Source organism: Barbus barbus (assembly GCF_936440315.1).
Source record: "Barbus barbus genome assembly, chromosome: 37".
NCBI lineage: Eukaryota > Metazoa > Chordata > Actinopteri > Cypriniformes > Cyprinidae > Barbus > Barbus barbus.
This window is the reverse complement of record NC_136715.1, coordinates 1,819,388-1,841,651: the sequence shown is the minus strand read 5'-3', so window position 1 is coordinate 1,841,651 and position 22,264 is coordinate 1,819,388. Positions and strand designations below refer to the sequence as shown.

The following is a 22,264-nucleotide window of genomic DNA, read 5'->3' as shown; positions in this document are numbered from 1 at the left end:
AGAAAGGCTTGGATAATTTGTTGACAAAGGGTTAGTTCACCCAAAAATGAAAGTTACTCACCCACATGTCCTCCTTCCAAATGCATAAAACCTTCATCATCTTCAGAACACAATTTAAGATTTTTTGATAAAACCCGAGAGCTCTCTGACCCTCCCATAAACAGCAAGGGTCCTAACAAGATCAAGGTCCAGAAATATAGACATAGCACGGAATGAGATGGAAATGAGGAGGAGACCAACTGTTGAATAAAGTCGCTATTTTTGTTTACTTTATGCACAAAAAGTATTCTCATAAGCTTCTTAAAATTATGTTTGAACCCCTGATCGTGTTGTCTATGGGAGGGTCAGAATCAGAAAGCTCTCGGATTTGATCAAAATATGGTCATTTGTTTTCTGAAGGTGAACGAAGGTTTGGAGCGACATGAGTGTGAGTAATTAATGACAGAATTTTCATTTTTGGGTGAACTAACCCTTTAAGAAAGTGAGTAGGTACATTCTTCATTCCTTTAGTGTCAGTAAACTGTGCCACAGGAATCGTTGAGCTCATAAATGAATCCTCATGATATTCCATCACTGATTAATCACACTGAATGAAGTCTACAGTAACTCAATTTCTCTGTCAGCGGCCTAATACAATCACAGATCATCCGCTATTTTCAGCTTCACTGCGTCTCCATCGCGGATGATGATGATGATGCTCTTCTTCTGACCGCAGGACAGTGATGGTGTGTCAGGACACATGTACCTCTCCAGACATCAATAATTATCATCGTGTCATTCATGATTCAGACAGCCTTCTGTCATTTCACCATGATCCCAGAGGACGAATGGACGGCTGTGACCAAATGACTTTTATATCTGTTTGAGACACGATCGAGCTTCTTTCAGCTTTATAATACTCTGCAGAGTGCACGAGAGACTTTGTGAAGTTTGTAAATGTTAAGTAAAGCTACAATATGGTCAGAATTGCATCATACTACTAGCACACTTTTTGTAGTATGCATACTACAAAATACAAAATATATGCCACAATTATTTCTTTTTTGACTGATCATACAAATTTAGATTACAAATTTATTAAGATAACAATCCCACACCAACTCTTTCCTTTCATGTTTTATGTATTTCAAACGCAGTGCTGTACTTTGCAATAAAAAAATAATGTTTGAAATATTTAACAAACGCATACATCACATACTGTTTCACACAGACTAAAATAGTAAACAGTGTATACATGGCTCATGTCAAACCAATCAAGGAATTTTAAAATGTAAAAAATATCATAGAAATTAATAAAAAATAGAATATTATGAGTAAAAATGTTTACACTGTAAAAATTATATTTATAAGTTAATATAACATTATTGGGATAGGTTTTACAAGAAAATACCATTCTTTCTGTAAAATACTCTCTTTATATTTTCAAAAGGATTTCCTTTTTCAGTTGTTTTATGTTATTATTTTTGTGTATTTTGTGTCTGTATGTATGTATGGTTGTACTCTGCCTATCTTGGACAGGACACTCTTGCAAAAGAGATTTTTAATCTCAATGAGTTTCTTCCTGGTTAAATAAAGGTAATAATAATAATACAATATCACACTTAATTCAACGTGATAATTTTTTTTATTTAAGTAAATTCTACACCATTTCCCCCCAGTGTAATTACCCTAGAAATGATTTAAACAACAACAACAACAAATCTCATCTGGTAAATCCAAATGCAAAGTCATGAACCTTGTGTGCAGTATAGTCTTCTTTGCCCAGAATCTGCTCCTTCAAGAGCTTCAGCTTCGTTTTGATCTCCACCTGCTGGTGGGACACAGAAGTGAGATTACCTTCATAATGAATCATTCTCCAGTCATGAAGTCAATCGTGCATTTCATGTCACTTCTTATTAAACAATAAATCCATTAAAAGTACACAGTAAGATAGAAAAGCAGCAGTAAGATAACCAAAGAGCAGAATGATGTGCAGGTAACGACTACAGAGGCTGAAACTTGTGAAGGTCTGGAGTGAAAGTCCAGCGAGTCTTCAGACATCAGAGTGACAGATGAAAGAGCATCTCATTACTGACACCCGTGACCTCCTGCCGGACAGACAGAGAGAAGCAGAGCCGGAGAGACTTTCTGAGAGGTTTAAATCAGTCTCACAAAGCCTTTTAACAACATGCTCAGGTCATATTCCACCCAAAATCAACTGAAACCCCCCCCCCCCCCCCCCCCTTTCATGATAATCAAACATCTTTCTGATCCAATTCTCAAATTAAACTTTGTACAACATCCAAAGTTATTGATCATTTAACATGCTTAAAATCAATTTCTCCAATTCTATCAAATTTAAAGGGTCACTCCACCTCAAAATGAACATTTTGTCATTAATCACTTGCCCCCATGTCGTTCCAAACCCATAAAAGCTTCATTCGTCTTTGGAGAATATCCGCTGGACGCTAATAGCGTACGCTGTTCTGTGTCAGCTGCACCACAAGGATACGCTGTTTTCATTCAAATCAAAGCGTAAACTAATGTAGAAGATGTGTCTGTGATGTGCGGCTGACACAGAACAGCGTATGCAGTTTGCGTTCAGTGGATACTCTCCAAAATGGCGCTACAGAGTTTTTTTTTTGTTGTATAAAGTATTCTTGTCGCTTCATAACATTCAGATTCCACTGATGGCAGATGGACTATTTTGACGATGTCTTTCACACTTTTCTGGACCTTGACAGTGCAAAACAGTCAATGGGACGGTCACAAACCTTCCGGTTTTCATCCAAAATATCTTAGATTGTGTACCGAAGACGAACGAAGCTTTTATGGGTTTGAAACGACATGGGGGCAAGTGATTAATGACAAAATGCTCATTTTGGGGTGGAGTAACCCTTTAAATTAGCATCATCTACATTCAGATTCTTCCAGGATATTGACAATTTCACATTTAAGATCAAGGATGTAGAATTTAGTGGCATGTCTCTACCAATATCCAGCAACTACTAAATTGTCCCTATAGCAATCATTTTGATCAAACAATTAAATATGTGTATGTAACCTCTTGTTGTAATTTTGGCTGCATCTGAAATAGGTCACACCTCTGATATTACCTGAAGTTAAAGAAATACACTAGAAACACATGTAATACATGAGTGGAGTGAGAACATATAAGAGCTGAAGTGTTTGAAACATACGAGCAGAGTTCAGCTGAACGATGAAGTTTACTCTCTTTAACTTTATGTCTTTCTGCTGTTTTGTGTTCATCTTCTCCCATCTTCTTTTTACATTGACTATCACTCTGTACAGACTAACACAATCAGATACAATCATTTCTACACAATGAAAAACAATCATGGCCTACACAGCAAGCTTTATTTATTTTTTTTTATTTTTGATTTTGGGGCAAAATATGATTTGGGCCTGTTTATGAAATTCAGCCTTTGAAATTAAAACAGCAGACGATTTAAGTTAAAACATCAGCTTGGAAAAAAAATGACATTATTCTATTACTATTGTTTTCTATTATTATTATTATTATCCATATATGTGACCATGAAGCACAAAACCAGTCATAAGGGTCAATTTTTTCGAAATTGAGATTTATACATAATCTGAAAGCTGAATAAATAATCTTTCCACTGATGTATGGTTTGTTATGATCGGACAATATTTGGCTGAGATACAACTATTAGAAAATCTGGAATCTGAGGGAGCAAAAAAATCTAAATATTGAGAAAATCTCCTTTAAAGTTGTTCAAATGAAGTTCATAGCAATGCATATTACTAATCAAAAATTAAGTTTTGATATATTTACAGTAGGACATTTACTAAATATCTTCATGGAACATGATCTTTACTTAATGTCCTAATGATTTTTGGCATACAAGAAAAATCAGTCATTTTGACCCATACAGTGTATTGTTGGCTATTGCTACAAATATACCCCAGCGACTTCAGACTGCTTTTGTGCTCCAGGGTCACATATAAAAAGTAAATCATTATTTAGCCATTAATTAATTATATTATTCAACTGAAGTTTCCTGCTCTGACGAAACATCCTGCAATTAATAACATTGCATGTCTCTTCATCACAATCCCCGACTGACCTGATTAAATGAGAAAAACTCACAGATAACGTCGACACATCTGAATGAGAAAACACAGAGACGTCAGCATTGAATCACCATCAATAACCTCAATATCAACACCTGGATGAATATTTAAAGAACAGATGACAAGCCGCTGCATAATCAGAAATCATTCATATCATATCCAGTGCAATAATGAATGACACAAAATAAAACTCACGCAGACACAGAAGTGGAAAACTCAGGTTTGGTTTATCTAGAGCAAATTCAACACAGGTGAGCGTGAACATAACCAGGTCATATATACAGCCGCAGTGTCAAATAAATACAGACGTGGATATTAAACATAAGCATGCGCAGCATGTGAAGCTCTACGTCTCAATCTAGCGCCATTAGCAAAGCGTTAAAAAAACTCCCTTCAGTTAACCAACTTCATCCAGTTAACTAGGGGTTTAATCAACGATCCCAGTTGCTCTTGTCAAACTGAATTAAAGATTCAAGCGGGTCTGTATGTAGTGCCCTAGAAAGTATTACAAATATCATATTGATTCTCTTAGCTTCACATTTAATGAAGTGAACAGTAGTGGTGTCTGTGTAGTGAAAGACTGAATCAGTTCTTCAGCTCGGTGTGAATCGATTGCCTGCATGCAGAGTCCAGAAACCTTTCAAACATATGATCTTTTTTAATCTAAATGAATCATCACTAGAAGGATTGTAGATGATTCACTCCACAAAAACACCTTTCTTGTGTGGAATGTTCTTTGGGATTTCTAACAAGACTGAATAACGTGACTTTCTTTTGATAAACCGCTGTAAGGCCTTCAAAATCAAAGCGGAGAAAGGAAAATCAACTGAAATCTGAAGTTAAACGTCCAGCAAAAGCACAGAGTGATTCATTTAAGCACCAAGATTTAAAACCAGGTACAAAAAGACTAGCCATCAAGTGGTCCTTAAATCACAAAAGGAGACACATTTATCATAAATCTCCATGTTAGTGTTAAAATAATCATGATTCTTCTTAGTGGTGCTGGAATGTGAGATTTTGAACTAAATTTGCGCTAATATTCATCGTTCTTACAGTCAAAAGCTCTTCGCCTGTTGGCCGGAAATAAAACAAATGCTGTACAAATACAATCTCGGTTCTTGCATATTCTTAAATGGCCAACAATGAATCTCGTCACTACAAGAGCATCCTAGAGAACTTGAGGCAGCAGCGTTAAAGATGTAAAAAGGGTGTTACATTCACTAAAGCGAGGTAAGACCACTCCTGATTGGCTGATTGGACAGAACATTACGTGTGCTTTGAATATGAGGACGATAAATGCCACAGCAACGGTAAAAGAGCAATAAAAACAGTTTCTCTTACACACAGAGGCACGACTGCTGCGCACACACACACACACACACACACACAGTATGTTGGACAAACACAGACGATCACAAACCTCAGCGGGCTCTGGCTGAATGGTGTAAGTGTTTGCATCTGTTCAGTGAATCACGTGCCCTTTAACGAAGCGAATGCGCATGTGCAGCTAGAGATCTACTCGCAAATGTGCAAAATCATGGGAGAGCGCTTGAGGAGGCATGGAGGAGTGCTTCAGCTGTGAGACGAGACGTCTGAAGAACTGCTGCTGTTGCTGGTGGTGGTTTGAGCTCGCTTGATGTACAGATTCAGCAGCTTCATCTGTAGAGAGAAAATCAGACAAAGCTGCCTAAATAGACAGTATTATACGGGATCACAGGTGCACTGCTGAAAACTCTCACAAAATAAAAAGACAGGAACATTACAGGGCTATTATATAGTTAACTAAAACCGTAACATCATTTTCTATACTTGAAATAACATTACAAGAAATAAAAAATATATTAAAACAATTCATTTATTCAGCTAGTTGCCAAGGCAACATTTCTCATTTTTTAAAAAGTTGAAGTGCTAAAATAACTAAAACTAAATAAAATAAAATGAAAACTTTAGACATATTAAAAAAACTCAAACTAAAAAGGACAACAAAATTACTAAAACTGTAAAAAGTGAAATTAAAATAAAACATAAAAATTAAAGCCATTACAGCATAACAATAATACTAAAATAACACTGGAACATTATGCTGCTTTCTAAGAAACCTCATTTCTAGGCAAAATAAATAAACAAATTAAAAACATGCATGACATATACACTACCGTTTAAAAGTTTGAGGTCAGTAAGAAATTTGTATATTTTGAAAGAAAACAATACTTGTATTCAGCATTAAATTGATCAAAAGTGTCAGTGAAGACATTTATAATTCATTAATGTTACAAAAACGTATTTCAAATAAATGCTGTTCTGTTCTTTCTATTCATCTGTGAATCCTGAAAAATAAATGTATCACAGCTGTTTTCAACATTGATAATCAGAAATGTTTCTTGAGCAGTAAATCAGCATATTAGAATGATTTCTGAAGGATAATATTTCACAATCTTTACTTTATTTTTGATCAAATAAATGCAGCCTTGGTGAGCAGAAGAGGCTTCTTCAAAAACATAAAAAAATCATATTCCACACCTTTTACCACTAGTGGAATTATTGAAGAGAAGTAAATGGAATCCCAGAATGCACTGCAACAAGCTACCATAGAAATAATATCTGACCTTGCTGCCGGTCAGCTGCTGTAGATGAGGCTTCAGATCTTCACCGATGACAGAATAAATGGCCACCAAACAAAACACACTGGCCTTGCGTACGCTGCTCTCTGTGTTATCATAACCCTGAAACACACACACACATTCATCTCGCTGTTATCATCAGTGTGAGAGTACACAGGTGTGTGTGTGTGTGTGTGCACGTGTGAGTGTTGTGTGTGTGTGAGCGCGTGAGTGTGTGTGCATGCGAGCGAGTGTGTGTGTGTGAGTGCGTGAGTGAGTGCGTGTGTGAGTGCGAGTGTGTGAGTGTGTGCGTGAGTGTGTGCGTGAGTGTGCGTGAGAGTGCGTGTGTGTGTGTGTGTGTGAGTGCGTGTACGAGTGCATGTGAGAGTGAGTGTGTGAGTGCGTGTGCGAGTGCATGTGAGAGTGAGTGTGTGTGTGTGTGTGTGTGTGTGTGCGTGAGTGTGACAGTGTGTGTGTGCGTGAGTGTGTAAGTGCAAGTGTGTGTGTGTGTGTGTGTGTGTGAGTGCACGTGTGAGTGCGAGTGTGTGAGTGAGTGCGTGTGCGAGTGCATGTGAGAGTGAGTGTGTGTGTGTGTGTGCGTGAGTGTGAGAGTGTGTGTGTGCATGAGTGTGAGTGTGTAAGTGCACACACACAAGTGTGTGTGTGTGTGTGTGTGTGTGTGTGTGAGTGCGAGTGTGTGTGCGTGTGCATGTGAGAGTGAGTGTGTGTGTGTGTGTGTGTGTGTGTGTGTGTGCATGTTTATGTGGTTTATGAAGACACAAATTTGTATAATGACATGGGTATGACAGAGGTATTACAATATGAAGGTGGTTTATGAGGACACTGCCTATGTCCCCGTAATTCAAAAGGCTTAAAAAACATACTAAATGGTGTTTTTTTGAAAACCTAAAAATACACAAAGTCTCCTGTGAGGGCTAAGTTTAGGTGTAGGGTTGGTGTAGGGCAATAGCACACACAGTTTGTTCAGTATAAAAACCATTACGCCTATGGAGAGACCCCATAAACCACAAAAACCAACATGTGTGCGTGTGTGTGTGTGTGTGTGCGTGTGTGAGTGTGTGAGTGTGTGTGTACCTGTAAGAGTCCCGGGATGATGTCGGGCAGGAGTGGAATCAGGGAATCCTGGGGAATGCGCTCGATTACTTTGGTCTGCATTTTAATGGCGGCGAGGTTGACGGGATAGTCGGCCGTCTGGATGATGGGGCACAGGACTTTGATGCACTGCTCTGAGTGGATGGATCCGGCCAGCGTGGACGCCGTTTCTTCTGCCGCCCGCACCACCTGTGGAGACACGACCGTCAGACAAACAGCACAGAAGAAACACCTGCTTCCTCCACTGACGTTAAAGAGGAAATGATGCCCTACATCGTCCACAGCAATATTTCAAGGCCACCATGTAGACTAATACATTTCTGTAAATACTAATTATTGTTTTCAAAGTTTTTCATTTATATAAAACATATTTCAGGGTTATTACAGTCAGTTAGCAAAAACTAAAATCATTAAAAAAAGCAAAACATTTAATATAATATAATAAAATATAGTAATTATTTTATTTCAGCAATGCCAAGTCAACATTTCTCATTTTGATTAAGTTTAACTTTATATACTAAAATAGCATAAATAAAAATGAATAAAAGTTACATAGTCATATAAAAAAAAACTTAAAAAAATAGTATTCAAAACTAGTCAATGATACTAAAATAAAAATAAGTAAAATTATTATAATTAAAATGAAAATTTAATTTCAGGATTTCAGAAGTTTTAAGAGCTGAATGTTCTTCAGATATTATAACAGTTTTTGTGAATATTTTGATTTCGAATTGAATTGAATTTTAGTTAAAGTTTTAGTCATTTTATTGTGCATTTTTTTAGTTTTAGTAAAGGTTTTTTTTTTGTATTTCAACTTGAACTAAATAAAAATGAGAAATGCCTTGGCAGCTAATTGAAATGAACTAAAACTAAAAGAAAACACTTAAACTTATTTTATGATAATAACCCTGAATGAGGCTTCCTCATACATCATGAAACCTGGTTATAATATATATACATATATATTTTTAAATGTATATTTATATATAATTTATAGCTGAAATAAAATATATATTTTCAAATTTTATTTCTGTTTAGTTTGTAATACTATAATACTATAATTGTAAACTATAATAGGCTTCCTCATATTTCATCTATGGGAATCCTGGTTCTTTAGAGACAAAAACAGACACTGAAGGGAGAATTAAAACAAGAAATATCTTGACGTTTAGTAGTTGCAGCTTATTTTAGTGCTTGTTTTGTCTCATCTTGAAGCCCTGGTGGAGAAGTGCTGTTTTAGGGGCGGTCTGGCACACCTCTTTGTGACAGTCTTTATGGGCCTCCAGGGTTTTCATGATGGTGAGTTCTGCGTAGTTCTTGAAGCGTGCCGGTTGACTGCGCATGATCTCCTTCAGGACGCGCAGAGCCAGCGCTCTGATGGTGTGCTGCGGACAGACACAACCGTTCTTTAGCTGCATATGTGCTGTTTTTAATTGTTGGACCATGTGCTGTCAAGAGTTTTGATTATGAAGTACTGTATATGAGTGTGTCTCTCACGTCTTTGTCTCCCAGCGTCTCCAGCAGCAGCAGCAGCATGGTTTTGAAATGCTCTTCCCACACGGCCAGACTGTCGTCACGCGTGACCTTTAACAGCTCCAGCAGAGCGGCCCGCCTCTCCTCCACGCGCTCGCTGTGATTGGACAGCTCCTTCAGCAGATCACCAACCATCTCCAGGTGCTGCCCGGGTCCTGACCAATCACAGTCAGCAACATTAAACACACAGTCTGAACATTTATGCACCCAATCACATCTGTATGAATCACTGAAGCATAATGGAATCATAAAATTCAGAAAAGGCCTTTATTATTTAGTGACTATTAACTTTTCAGCAGCCTTATATTTTAAACAGTCCTTAAAAAGTATTTATAGGAAATCTTTAATAATACGTTTTAAAGCCTGAACTAAACCTGAACTGTTTTGAAATGTTCATACATTATCGATGGCAGGGTTTTTTCTCGTTCTAAATTTTCGCACGTTAAAAAATAAATACGACCTCACGTTGTGTCAATCATGTTTATACAACTTTTGTCCATCATAAATTCGGATCAGGTTCGATTTTCTGCGTTTTTCTCAAGTTTTTGGATAGGAAAGGATGACAACACATACAACAATTTCGGAGTCAGTGTGCAAGGACCTTAACACTAAACTAAAACTTTAAAAAAATATTAATTAAAATAAAATAAAATGATTTTTTTTATGCAAACTTATTTTATTTCAGCTTTCAACATCTTATTTCAAACCTCCTCGTACCTGCAGAAAAACCTTTCGGATGCAGGATTTTGTTTTCTCCGCAGTCCTGTGGACGACCTGTAAGAGAAACCCAAAGACGTTGGCCTGCTTCTGTGAATATCAGGAAGTGATTATTCTGTTGATGTGTTTGTTGATGTACCTTCTCGGATGTGCTCCACGTCGTCAAACACAGCGAGCGCTCCTTTCTCGTCGGTGCTGATGGAGTCGCTGTAGTTGTAAGGGTTGTAGTCGCGAGCCCACGGGCCGCTGAACGATCGAGGGGACGGTGTGTTTAATAATGACGTCTTGTTGTCCAGCGCTGTCCGGCCTCCTTCCATCACACCAGCGGTCAGACGAGGATCCACACCGGACGACGCCAGACCGCTCTGAAAGAGAAACCTGCTTGTTTAGCTTCAACCTTGTGACTGACCATCTATTAATCAGAAAAATTAAAACAGTCAATTGCAACATCATTTATATCCATCCTGGTTATATACATCGATTTAAGATCGATGGGTGATAAGGATTTTTCTTCTCTAGCTCCAAAACTGTGGAAACCCCTACCTATTGAAATAAGGCAAGCAAAATCTCTTAATATTTTTAAATCTTGCCTTTTAAATCTTGACGACTGCGCACCATCACACAACTCCAACCTTTTCATTAAGTTTGCGGATGACACGACTGTGGTGGGTCTCATCAGCAACAGAGATGAGACAAACTACAGGAGCGAGGTGAGCCGCCTGGCCGGATGGTGCAGTGACAACAATCTCTCTCTGAACGTGAAGAAGACGAAGGAGATTGTTGTTGACTTCAGGAGAGTACACACTCAGCATGCCCCTCTGACCATCAACGGTGCGACTGTGGAGAGAGTGAGCAGCACCAAGTTCCTGGGTGTGCACATCACTGAGGACCTCTCCTGGACTAACAACACTGTAGCACTGGCCAAGAAAGCACAGCAGTGTCTCTACTTCCTCCGCAAACTCAGAAGAGCCAGAGCCCCGGCCCCCATCATGTGCACCTTCTACAGAGGCACCATCGAGAGCATCCTGACTAGCTGCATCACTGTGTGGTATGGCGCTTGCAACGCATCCTGCCGCAAGTCACTTCAGCGCATAGTGAGAGCAGCTGAGAAGATCGTTGGTGTCTCTCTCCCCTCCCTCCAGGACATCTACAGCACCCGTCTCACCCGCAAAGCCCTCCGCATTGCAGGCGATCCCACCCACCCGACACACAGCTTCTTCAGTCTGCTGCCATCAGGGAGGAGACTGCGGAGTCTCCAGGCGAGGACCAGCAGACTGAAGGACAGCTTCATACATCAGGCTGTCAGGAAGCTGAACTCCCTCCCGCCCTTGCCCCCCCTCCCCTCTTTCACCCCCATTTAACACAGCAACACACTAGGAACTCTGACTCTGTGACACCCCCCCCACCGACCAACAAACTGTGACCGGCACCTGTCACTTGTGCAGCATTGGCTGATCACTACCCATCCAACATTGACTGCAAATTACCTCTTCGGATAGTCTGACAAAAACTATCCGAACAGTCACTTCGAATTGTCACTTTAACAGACTGATAAGCTCTTCTTGCACTACACTCATAACAAAACAAAACATCTGCACAGTTTTGTTTTTGTTTTTGTACATTCAACTGGTTTGCACTCCATCTATTCTGCCATGTGCCTTATGCACTTTATCTATCTCTCTTGTTTTTATTTTCTACAATGTCCTCAGACTGATAAGCTCTTTTGCACTACAAATATATCTACACAGTGTTGTTTATTTAACTGGTTTTGCACTCTATCTGCCATGCGCCTTATGCCACTTTATCGATCTAATTATTTTTTTCTACAATATCCTCATTTGTATAATTGTTTAGTTGTATGTACATATGTTTAAACTGTATTTATCTGTATCTGAACGTGTTTAATGTTAACTGTATGCACCAAGGGTCTGAGAGTAATGCAATTTCAATTCTCTGTATGTATGTACTGTACATGTGGAAGAATTGACAATAAAGCTGACTTGAACTTGAACTTGAACTTACTCATTTCTTTAGGGTAGCTTTTACTTGAATTTTATATTTTTATATTTTTAAGTGTTTTGAATGCATGTTTTCTTTTTCTTATTTTATCATTTTTATGTGGTGTATTTTATTTGTTTATATGAAGCACTTTGAGAAGTAACATTTAAAGGCGCTATAGAAAACAAAGGTTATTATTATTATACTGTGTGTATATATACATATATATAATCAGTTTGAGGACAGAAAGAAGTCAAGCATTTATTTGATCAGAAATGATTTCAATTTAAAATAACTTTTCTATGTGAATATGTGTTAAACTGTAATTTATTTCTGTGATCAAAGCTGTATTTTCAGCATCATTACTCCAGTCTTCAGTGTCACATGATCTTCAGAAATCATTCTAATATACTGATTTACTGCTCAACAAACATTTCTGATTATTATCAATGTTGAAAACAGTTGTACTGCACAATATTTTTGTGGAAACTGTGATACATTTTATTTTTCAGGATTCTTTAATAAATAGAAAGTTAAAAAGAACAGCATTTATTTGAAATTATTCAAATTTCCTAACATTATTAATGTCTTTACTGTCACTTTTGATCAATGTAATGCATACTTGCTGAATAAAAGTATTAATTTAAAAAAAGAAATCTTAATTAATATTAATCTGATATCTATTAAAATGTAAACAACCTGACCATTTGAAAAAAGCAATTATATTAAATGTGCTATTTTCATATGGTCAGGTTGTTTACATTTTGAAAGTTGCTGGGATTATTGTTGATCACAGGCTACAAGTTGCTAAATATTTAGCATTTTGAGGCCTCAATCTTCTATTTCAGATGAAAATATGAAAAGCTTTGCAGGTTAAAAAATTCATGCAGACCTTGTTTGATTAGCACTGATCAACCACTGCCAGTCTTGAAGGTGGTGGTACTCACCGTATCTTCCCTCTTGCCGTCACGTTTGATGGGCTCGAGTATGTCTTCCTGACTGCGGAAACTGAAGCTCTGGATGGCTTCGGTTACACCTCTCAACGAGCTGAAGATCTCCTCTGAGTTCATGTTCTCGGTGTCGTACTCCAGCATACTGCACACACACACACACACACACACACAAAGAGTGAGGCGTGACTCCATATGCATTGACTTTAACATAAAACACAAGGCGGACAGATGACACACAGATGTGATGAATGCATTTACTGCTCAGCTGCAAAGTCAGTGACATCTTAAACATTTCATACCGACAGATTAACGCACAACAAACATCTGCATCCACCATGAAGCAAAAAGCAGCGGGAACAAAGAAAAAAAAACAGATGGATGAGAGACAGAAAGACGTCACAAAAGTGACAGAAATGCGGGACACAGACTCTCACGCTGGGACAAATATGATGAGACTGAAGTTTGACCAAAATATAAGGTTTGCACATTTGCTAAAATTTGTAGGATTGTTAAAATACCCTCAAGGCAAGACACTACAGGTTAACAGATGATTATTCACAGCACATTAAGACATGTTGTGTTTGCAGAAATGTTATGTTTGAATATGAAAGTAAGGCATAATCTAATTAAATCTGCTTGCATACATTTCCAGAACATTAATCTGAACTTTCGATAAAGCCAGATTCAAAATTGGTTTTGATTTTGTTGACAAATTAAAGATTTTTTTATTTCTCTTTTTATGACTCCATAAATCAGAAAATACTGTCAAGAAACAGGTGAATGACATATGAACAAACCCCTCAGTAAAAACGTTCAGAATAAAGACAGGAATAAACCTGTTAAGTTTGGTGTTTGTAAATGCTGCTGAAGTGGAGAAACAAACTCACAGCCTTTAAAGATATGCGCTTTCACCATGTTTTTATGAAGAAGATGTTCTAGAAATAAGTCTGAATGATATCTGAACAAACTCCTCAGTAAAAACCTTCAGAATATAGACAGGAATAAAACTCAGTTTTGGTGTATCTAAGTGCAGCTGAAGTGATGGAGAATGTGTAAATGTGTATTTCTTTCCTCTAGTTTCAAATAAGACATGTTATGGAAGCAAAATAGCAAAACTGACCAGCACATGAAAAACATCACTGGGTTTGCCTGTAGTGTTTTGCCTTAAAAGGAATATTCCGGGTCCATTTAAACCCAAAACATTCCTTTAAAATGTCATGCATTGACTTTAATTGATTAGACTACCAATGAAAAAACAATAATTGTGCAGAAGCTTCCTGCTCTTATGTGTCAGCATCCTGACACCTGGGCCGAGGTGTGTTACCTGGGCGAATACGCCCTCCGATAGGCCCGGCGAGGGGGGGTGGCAGGGCCGGGGTGGGGAGGAGGGAGGTTAGAGGAAGACTTTGAGCTCCGGCCCCACAAACGACTGAGCCGAGAGGAAGAGGAGGATGAAGAGAGAGCAGGGAGGTGTAGAAACAAAGAGGAGGAAGAAAGGAAGAAAAGAGGAAACAGTGAAAGATGCTAGTTCTCTAACTACCGTATCCTGACCAAACACGACATCATCAAATAAATATCTCACGTCTTGCAAGTTTAAGTGAGTTTCGGTCCAAAACAGCTGTGAGCACAAATAGGCCTAGATTCTGTTTTTATGCATAGTGCCGGGAAACTCCGCCCACAATGAAACCTGATTGGTCCACAAGTCTGTATATTACACAGTAAATGTTATTATCGTTAAATAAAACTAAAGCCACCAAAATAAAATAAGCATAAACTAAAATAAAATATTTGAGCTATCTGCCATGGCAATATTTCTCATTTTCATTTAGTTTAAGAACTAAAAACTATACAGACATATTAAAAAACTAATAAAAATAAAGTAAAATTAAACAGATAATCTAAAAATAAAATTTATTTCAAAATATATAATAAAAAAAACCTACAACAGTACGGTATATGAATGATACTAAAATTGAGATTTTGTCACTTCAGGCAGCATTTTGAAGAATATAAACAGATAAAGTTAAAGAATAATTCCCAAAAATAATTACTAAAAGAAATAACAAATAAACACCCTTCACACATTTTTGAAGAAATTTTTGAAGAAATTACAGTCACTGTTGTTGCCCATTTCAGCCAAAAAAGCACAAAATGTTATTATTTAACTAAATTTACTGAATTAGGAACAACTGTTAAATTACATTTTTCTTTCAATAACAAAAAAGGGGAAAAACGAATGACAAAACAATTACATTTACAATCTGCATCATAAGATGCAACACCCTTTGAAACGCCAAAACAGAGCAATATTAGTAATATATAATTTCATGATGTGCATTTAGTGTAGAAGCTTTTTGTTAGTTCATGCAGAAACGAAAAACATCCTAAAAAACAAATCTAAATAGCATCAACATCTATTTGCCTTCAGAGAATGAAGACTGTTCAATCATTTTGGTTATTAAACTAAAGCGTGTAAAACAGCGTTCAATGATGGGTTACTGATGAGGACAGAATCACTAGAGCAAATGTTTGTCTTTTGGTGCAAAAGACCATTAGAAAGACTATAACTCGAGTTACGACCAGGACCAGATCAAATCTGCATTTTTGCTGTCAGTTTAAATTAAAAATAAATTAAAAATTTAATTTAATTTAAATTAAAGTTAGCCAAGAATATGATATTCTTAATATAAAATTATATTTTTTTAAAAACTATAATCAATTTTTTTATTATTTTAGGTGATGTGTAGCAGGGTTATTACTGTTAAAATAAAATAAAAGTTACACTTTAAATTTAGTTTATATAATATTTGATTTTAAATTAACTAAAACTAATAAATCAAATTAATAAACACTATATAGACATTTGAAAAAAAAAGAATACAAATGACAAACAGCCAAATTAACTTTAACTAAAATTAAAATGAAAAAATACACATAAAAATATTAATAAAAAATAACACTGAAAAGTAGCTGAGAATATTATATTCTTAATATAAAATGTTTATTATTATTTCATTATTTTTATTAAATAATAACAATAATATTCATAATAATACATTATTATTATTTTATTTTTTTAAATAAATAAACTAAAATATTTAATATTTTTTTATTTATTTAAATAAATATTCTTGGTGATGAGTGGATAATTCTACAGCGTTTTCTCAGATTCCATCTAGTCCTGCTCATGTCCCACAGCTGCACAGATGTTGTTTTGAGGTGATGTACCTGGGTGACAGTCCCCCGTGAGAGCCGTTGGTGGGTGAGGTCAGCGGGCTGCTCCGGGTCACCGGGGGTCGTGGAGGGATGCGTCCCACACTGCTGCTGCCGCTGGGAGACGCCTGAGACTGAACAAACGACACAGACGTGTGAGCGAGCAGCACACCGTAACATTCAGTGACAGACAGGAGCATGTTTAGCGTTTTGGGGGCCCCCCTGGTAGAAATCTCGTTCCAGGGTTTGGCCATAACCAAGTTTTAACAATTAGTGAGGTCTGGGAATTGTGCTATAATAACACCTGCAAATACAACCCATTATATACATACAAACTTTAAAAGAGAGACTTTGCCTAGTGCTCTCATGAATGTTTTAGCATGACTTTGTGAAAGGTTAACTGCTAAAAGTGAATGAAATAGCAAATTCTTTATGGACAGTGTCTGCATATTTGGCAACGTACTTGTTCTGCAGATCTCTGTACTAGTTATGATGCTACTGTTTTACCATTTCTTACAGATAATATCATGATGATCATTGCGTTTGTCTTACCGAATGTGGTATCCTGTTCCTGTACTCTCTAAGCTTTTTTAAAAAAAGTATTACTGCCAGTTTTTAATGCCAGCGATGCAGTGTTGCCAGGTATTACTTACTTTTACTTTTGTCATTTAGCAGACGCTTTTGTCCAAAGCGACTTACAAATAAGAAAAAGTAACTAAAACTAAAAAGTTACAACTCTATAAATACTATCTACCCACATATTTAAGAAAATAAAGAAATTAAATAAAATTGACATGCATATAACAACAACATTTCAATAATAAACATATGTTTATATAAACATAAAGGTATTGCTGTGGTAACAAACAAAAGCAAAGCCCTCAAAAATAAAATAAACTGAAATAAGTTCTAATCATTTATATAAAGATATCGCTAACCCTAAACTGCAACTTTATTAACTTCCTAAAAAAGTATAATTATTTGGGAAAAAATCAAGTCTAAAGACGCTTATAATAACTGGATCTGGCAACATTCACAACTCTCTCTCATTTTCACACCACGGACACCGAACAATCTATTCAAACCATCTAAACTGAATTATACATGCAGACACCCATCGGAGGTTAAATGGCTAAAGAAACTAGAAATTGCATGGTTTGCGTGGTGCCTAAGCATAGCGAGATCAGCGTGTGTACCACTGCAGACGCGTTGCTGCTGTTCTTCAGATGGTTGTGCAGGAGTTTAGTGGCTCCGTCCTGGAAGGTTTTGGGCAGAGCGCCTAACAGCATGGTGAACTCTGGGGTGTTCAGCTCAAACAGGGCGATCAGAACCATCTGAGCAGCCTGGAAACACACAACCAGCACAAAAAACACTAATGAGATGCCTTTAACTGGCAGTATGAGACTTTATCACTTCACAACAGGAAGAGAAAATGATGTCTCGCACTGTCCCTGATTAGGGTGCAAATAAAAGCATTTCAAAGTCTTTGATACACATCCCAATGGACCTTAGTGCAGAGTAGACGTCCTGTTGAATCTGAAGTGAATACATAAAGACTGTGAGGGACAGATATTTAGATTGTAAGGTCATAGGTCACATCTCATTTATTTTTTCCACATTTTTTGTCCGCTGGAAATATTTAAACCGGTGTTATTTTTAGTATTATTTATATGAAGAGTTCATTTGCAAAAACAGATGACTCCATTTTTAACAATTTTCAACAATCATGTTTTTTTCATTGTGCATTTCAATTAATCTCAATCAAACTGTAGTTGGGTTATTTTGATTAAGTAAAAATTATTTAAAAAATACAGTTAACTAACACAATAAAACCCAATAAAAACATGATAACAAATGTTTTTGCAAATAAACTTTTCATATACTGTTATAGTTTTATTAATATTTTAAATTAGATTTTATTTTATTTTATTATTTTAAATCATCAGTTTTTTTTATTACAGTTTACATTTGAGTAATTTTGTTATGGTATTTCTTATCAGCTTGTGTTTTTAAAATAATACTATTTGGGTTTAATTTATTTTCTATTAATTTCCAGTTAAATTTGAGTATGTCACAAATTCAGCCTCTGTGCCTCCCTCTGATCCCCACCAGAGGGAACTATCGCCAGAGTATTAACCTTTCCATTCAGACTTCATTTCCCATATACCCCGTGCCTGAGACTGATTACCTGCACAGGTGCGTCTCATTGCCCGGTCTATTTAAGCTGTGCCGCCCTTGCTCTCCTTGCGAAGTCTTGTTTTGCAGACATTTCTGAGCGGTTTCCCGTGTTTGATTTCCTGTTGATAACCTGGACTGTTTCCCTGTTTATGAGTGTTTGCTGCCTGCCTGCTTCACTGAGTTATTCTATTTTCTGTCTGCCGTCTGCCTCGACTCTCAGCACGAACTCTGTTTATGAATCCGCCCTGCCTTCGTTGTATCTGACGCCAGTTACTGATTTATGCCCGTCTGACTTGTTTTGTGAATCAATAAAGCTGCACATGGATCCTGACGCCACTGACTCCTAATTACGGAGTAATTCATGTAATATTTATTCGTTTTTTTTTTTTTTTTAAGTAATCCAATTTGGTTTTTATTTATTTCCAGTTAAAATATTAGTCATTTTGTTGTTTTCTTTTTTGTTATTATTATTGGTGTTTTAAAATAATACTGTTTGGGTTTAATTTATTTTGATTGATTTCAAGTTAAAATTTTAGTAATTTTATGTCATGTCATTTTTATTAGTTTTTTATTTTTTATTTTTTTCCAGTTAAATTTTAGCAATTTTGTTAAATAATTTTTGTTAGTTTTTGTTTTTTAAGTAATACATTTGTTAATTTTTTTTATTTATTTTCCAGCTTAGTGTTACTTAAAAAAAATTGACATAAAATTGCTATTTAGGTTTTTATTTGTGAATGGACTATACATCTGTACCTCACATTCCTGTTTTTTTTTTTTTTATTCATGCCAAAATAAATACATCATCTGCACTGCCGAAGGTCAAAGGTCATTCAAGAGCTTCAGATAAAGGTGTTAGTGGCTCAGAAATGAGGAAAGACGGTCATCAGCTGCCATGCTGAAACATCATCACACATCAGATCAAACCCCTCCAGACAGCAGCAGTGTTAGACAAGCCCAGCGTGACCTCCACAGGCAGTCAGGAGGTCAAAGGTCAAGGTCACTACCTGCTTACATCTCTCCTCCAGGTTACTCTCCCCCGGCAGGGAGGCCACAGTGGAGCTCCTGCCCGACGCCTCCTCGTTCAGCCAGATATGAAGCATCTGAGACACACCACAGCTCACTTTGACAAACCCGACTTCAGCCGGAGCCTCAGCGAAGAGAAGAGGAAAAACACACTGACCTTCCTGACGTCTGAGCTCTTCGGCTCTGTGGTCCACGTGATGATTCGAGAGACGGCTAACCGCGTCTCGCTGGAGTTCACGAAGTCTGACGGATCCATCTGTCTAGCCAAAGACTCGATGTACTTCAGGATGGCCACCTTCACCTGCTCACACACACACACACACACACACACATTCACACACACACACACACGTTGGTTTTTATGTTTTATGGGATCATTCCACAGGCGTAATGTTTTATCTACTGTACAAACTGTATTTTCTATCCCCATACCCTAACCCTAAACCTGCCCCTCACACTAAACTACAGCCATTTTTACATTTTTAATAAAACATTGTTTAGTATGTTTTTAAGCTATTTTAATTATGAGGACTTAGGAAATGTCTTCATAATCAACAGGAATGATTCAAAGACATTCAAATGGTTTGATAAAACTACAATCAGGGTTATTATAGTTAACTAGGAATAAAACATTTGAAAATAAACGTTAAATGAAATAAAATATAAAAATGTATTATATTTCAGTTAGTTTCCAAGGCAACATTTCTCATTTTTATATTTAGTTTAACATGACGTACTAAAAACTAAAACTCAAATAAAAACTATGCAGAAAAAATACAAAACAAATAGAAAATAGAAATGTAAAAAATATTTAAATATTGATTAAAAACATTAATAGAAACAAATATTAATAAAAACTATAATAGTACTTCAGTGATGCCATACAACACTGTTTACAATAAAGTTGATTTCTAACCACTTATTATTCTTAGTTAATAATAATTTCAACATCTATTAATACATTATTACAGTTAAAAGTATTTGCTAATATTTAATGGGTCTGAGAAACATGAACTAATGAACAGTATTTTTATTATCTAACAATAATAAGCATTAATAGATACTGTAACAAATAAATTGCTCACTGTTAGTTAAAATTAGCAAATGCATTAACAATGTGTTAACAATGGTGTTTAAAAGTTTAATGGCAATCATACGAAATGTATAAACCAGACATTCAGCAAGGAAGCTAATTTATTATAAATAATATTTCAGATAGCATTATTTAAATATTATTTTTCTATTTTATTTTAAATTGTATTGTTAGTATTATTTCAAATATAATTTTTATTCAAAATGTTTTAATTTGGTGGTTTGATGGACATTAAAAGTTATTTTTGGACGCTGGTTATGAGCTCAATTGAAGCGGAGCAGGAAAACGTTGGGAAATTAGAAAAAGTCTGGACCAACCTTGAGGTTTGGGGTCTGAGTCTGATCCACGATAAACCGCATCAGGATATTGAACTGCTGATTGTACGGAAAAGAGTCCCTGCGAAAACCAGGACGGAAAGCACAAAATAAATATCGACTACAGGACAAAAATACAGAAATACAGTTCACTGCTGAACACTCTTGAACGCTTTATAGAGCAAACTAGGGGTGTGCGATATATAGCGTTTGCGATGATGTCATAGTTGTTCACTGTAAAAAGAAATTCCGTAAAATTTACGGTAAAAAACGGCAGCTGTGGTTGCCAGAATTTTACAGTAAAAAAATACAGTAGCAAAGTTTTAGGTTTTAACTTAAATTTACAGTTAAATACCGTAATTTCATTAACTGATGTAATGTTAATATATCAAGCTATTAAAGTACTAAAATCTGTTTTGTACCTGTGTAATACACTGATAACCACCAATAGCAGGTGGTGATGAGAAAGTGATGAGAAAAGCAGGGAATTCTGGGAATGTCAATTTACGGTTATTCACTGTAAATTATACATTCTTTGTCACTTCCAAAAACGTTATACTACCGTAAAAGCATTCTTTCACTGCATGATTCTGTCTATTAAAATGCATTTAGAATGATCACAAATTCAATACATAAGGGTGCAGAAATCATTTCATATAGTTTCACACAATTTCACACAAAAAGTGCCGTTTTTTTCCTCCAAAAATTACCAGGATTACAAATGTGATATAGATTTTTTTTCCAACAGTTCAATAAAGAAGTAGTTAATTAAGAGACTTACGTTTTAGACACATTTCCTGTTTTTGCGCTATTTCGACAACAAAAATAACGGTGTTTTGTCCCTGAATGATTCCATTCAATCGCAATGACTCACTTATTAACAGTGGCTTGCTGCCACCTACTGGCGGTTTTAATTTCACATTTAAAGTATATTTTACATTTACATTTACATTTAGCAGACGCTTTTATCCAAAGCGACTCACATTGCATTCAAGTTACAGGTTTTTTTTACATTTTATCAGCTCTTGCTTTCCCTGGGAATCGAACCCATGACCTTGGCATTGCTAGCGCCATGCTCTACTATTTGAGCTACAGGAAAGCTGTATATTTGAGAAAGAAGTATATTTTATTATTTAAAATATCATTTTATTATCATATTATTGTTTAAAATATCAACACATTATTTATGCATTTGTAACTGCAGGTTAAATGCATTCATCTCCTGCACTAAACAGTGTGTAAACACCACTTCAGATGCAGCTTCTGTGTTTCCTCTGCATTGCTAAGATTAATTTTATTGATACCATTTGCTTGGTAAACGCCAAAATGTCTTATTATTCTAATTGACTGATTAAATGTAAGAATTTGACTCAAAAGATAATGGACACTTGAAAAAATGAAAAAATGACTTTATAAAGGTAAAAATGCCCA

The 22,264-nt window shown here is 36.2% G+C and overlaps 1 protein-coding gene across 3 annotated transcripts in view; it reads right to left on the bottom strand.

Moving 5' to 3' along the window:
• Positions 1–4,307: 4,307 nt before the first annotated feature.
• Positions 4,308–22,264, bottom strand: part of LOC306857172 (CLIP-associating protein 1-B-like) — a 56,502-nt gene continuing 38,545 nt past the window's right edge. For all 3 annotated transcript variants that reach the window (XM_079396922.1, XM_079396924.1, XM_079396923.1), the window contains 12 exons: positions 20,837–20,915; positions 19,584–19,727; positions 17,422–17,568; positions 16,241–16,359; positions 13,007–13,154; positions 10,201–10,426; positions 10,062–10,118; positions 9,309–9,499; positions 9,068–9,196; positions 7,794–8,000; positions 6,705–6,821; positions 4,308–5,757 (listed from right to left, as the gene is read on the bottom strand). In XM_079396922.1, coding sequence (XP_079253048.1) covers positions 5,671–5,757; positions 6,705–6,821; positions 7,794–8,000; positions 9,068–9,196; positions 9,309–9,499; positions 10,062–10,118; positions 10,201–10,426; positions 13,007–13,154; positions 16,241–16,359; positions 17,422–17,568; positions 19,584–19,727; positions 20,837–20,915 — 1,651 coding nt within the window. In that variant the 3' untranslated portion in view covers positions 4,308–5,670. The remainder of the gene's footprint in view (positions 5,758–6,704; positions 6,822–7,793; positions 8,001–9,067; positions 9,197–9,308; positions 9,500–10,061; positions 10,119–10,200; positions 10,427–13,006; positions 13,155–16,240; positions 16,360–17,421; positions 17,569–19,583; positions 19,728–20,836; positions 20,916–22,264) is intronic.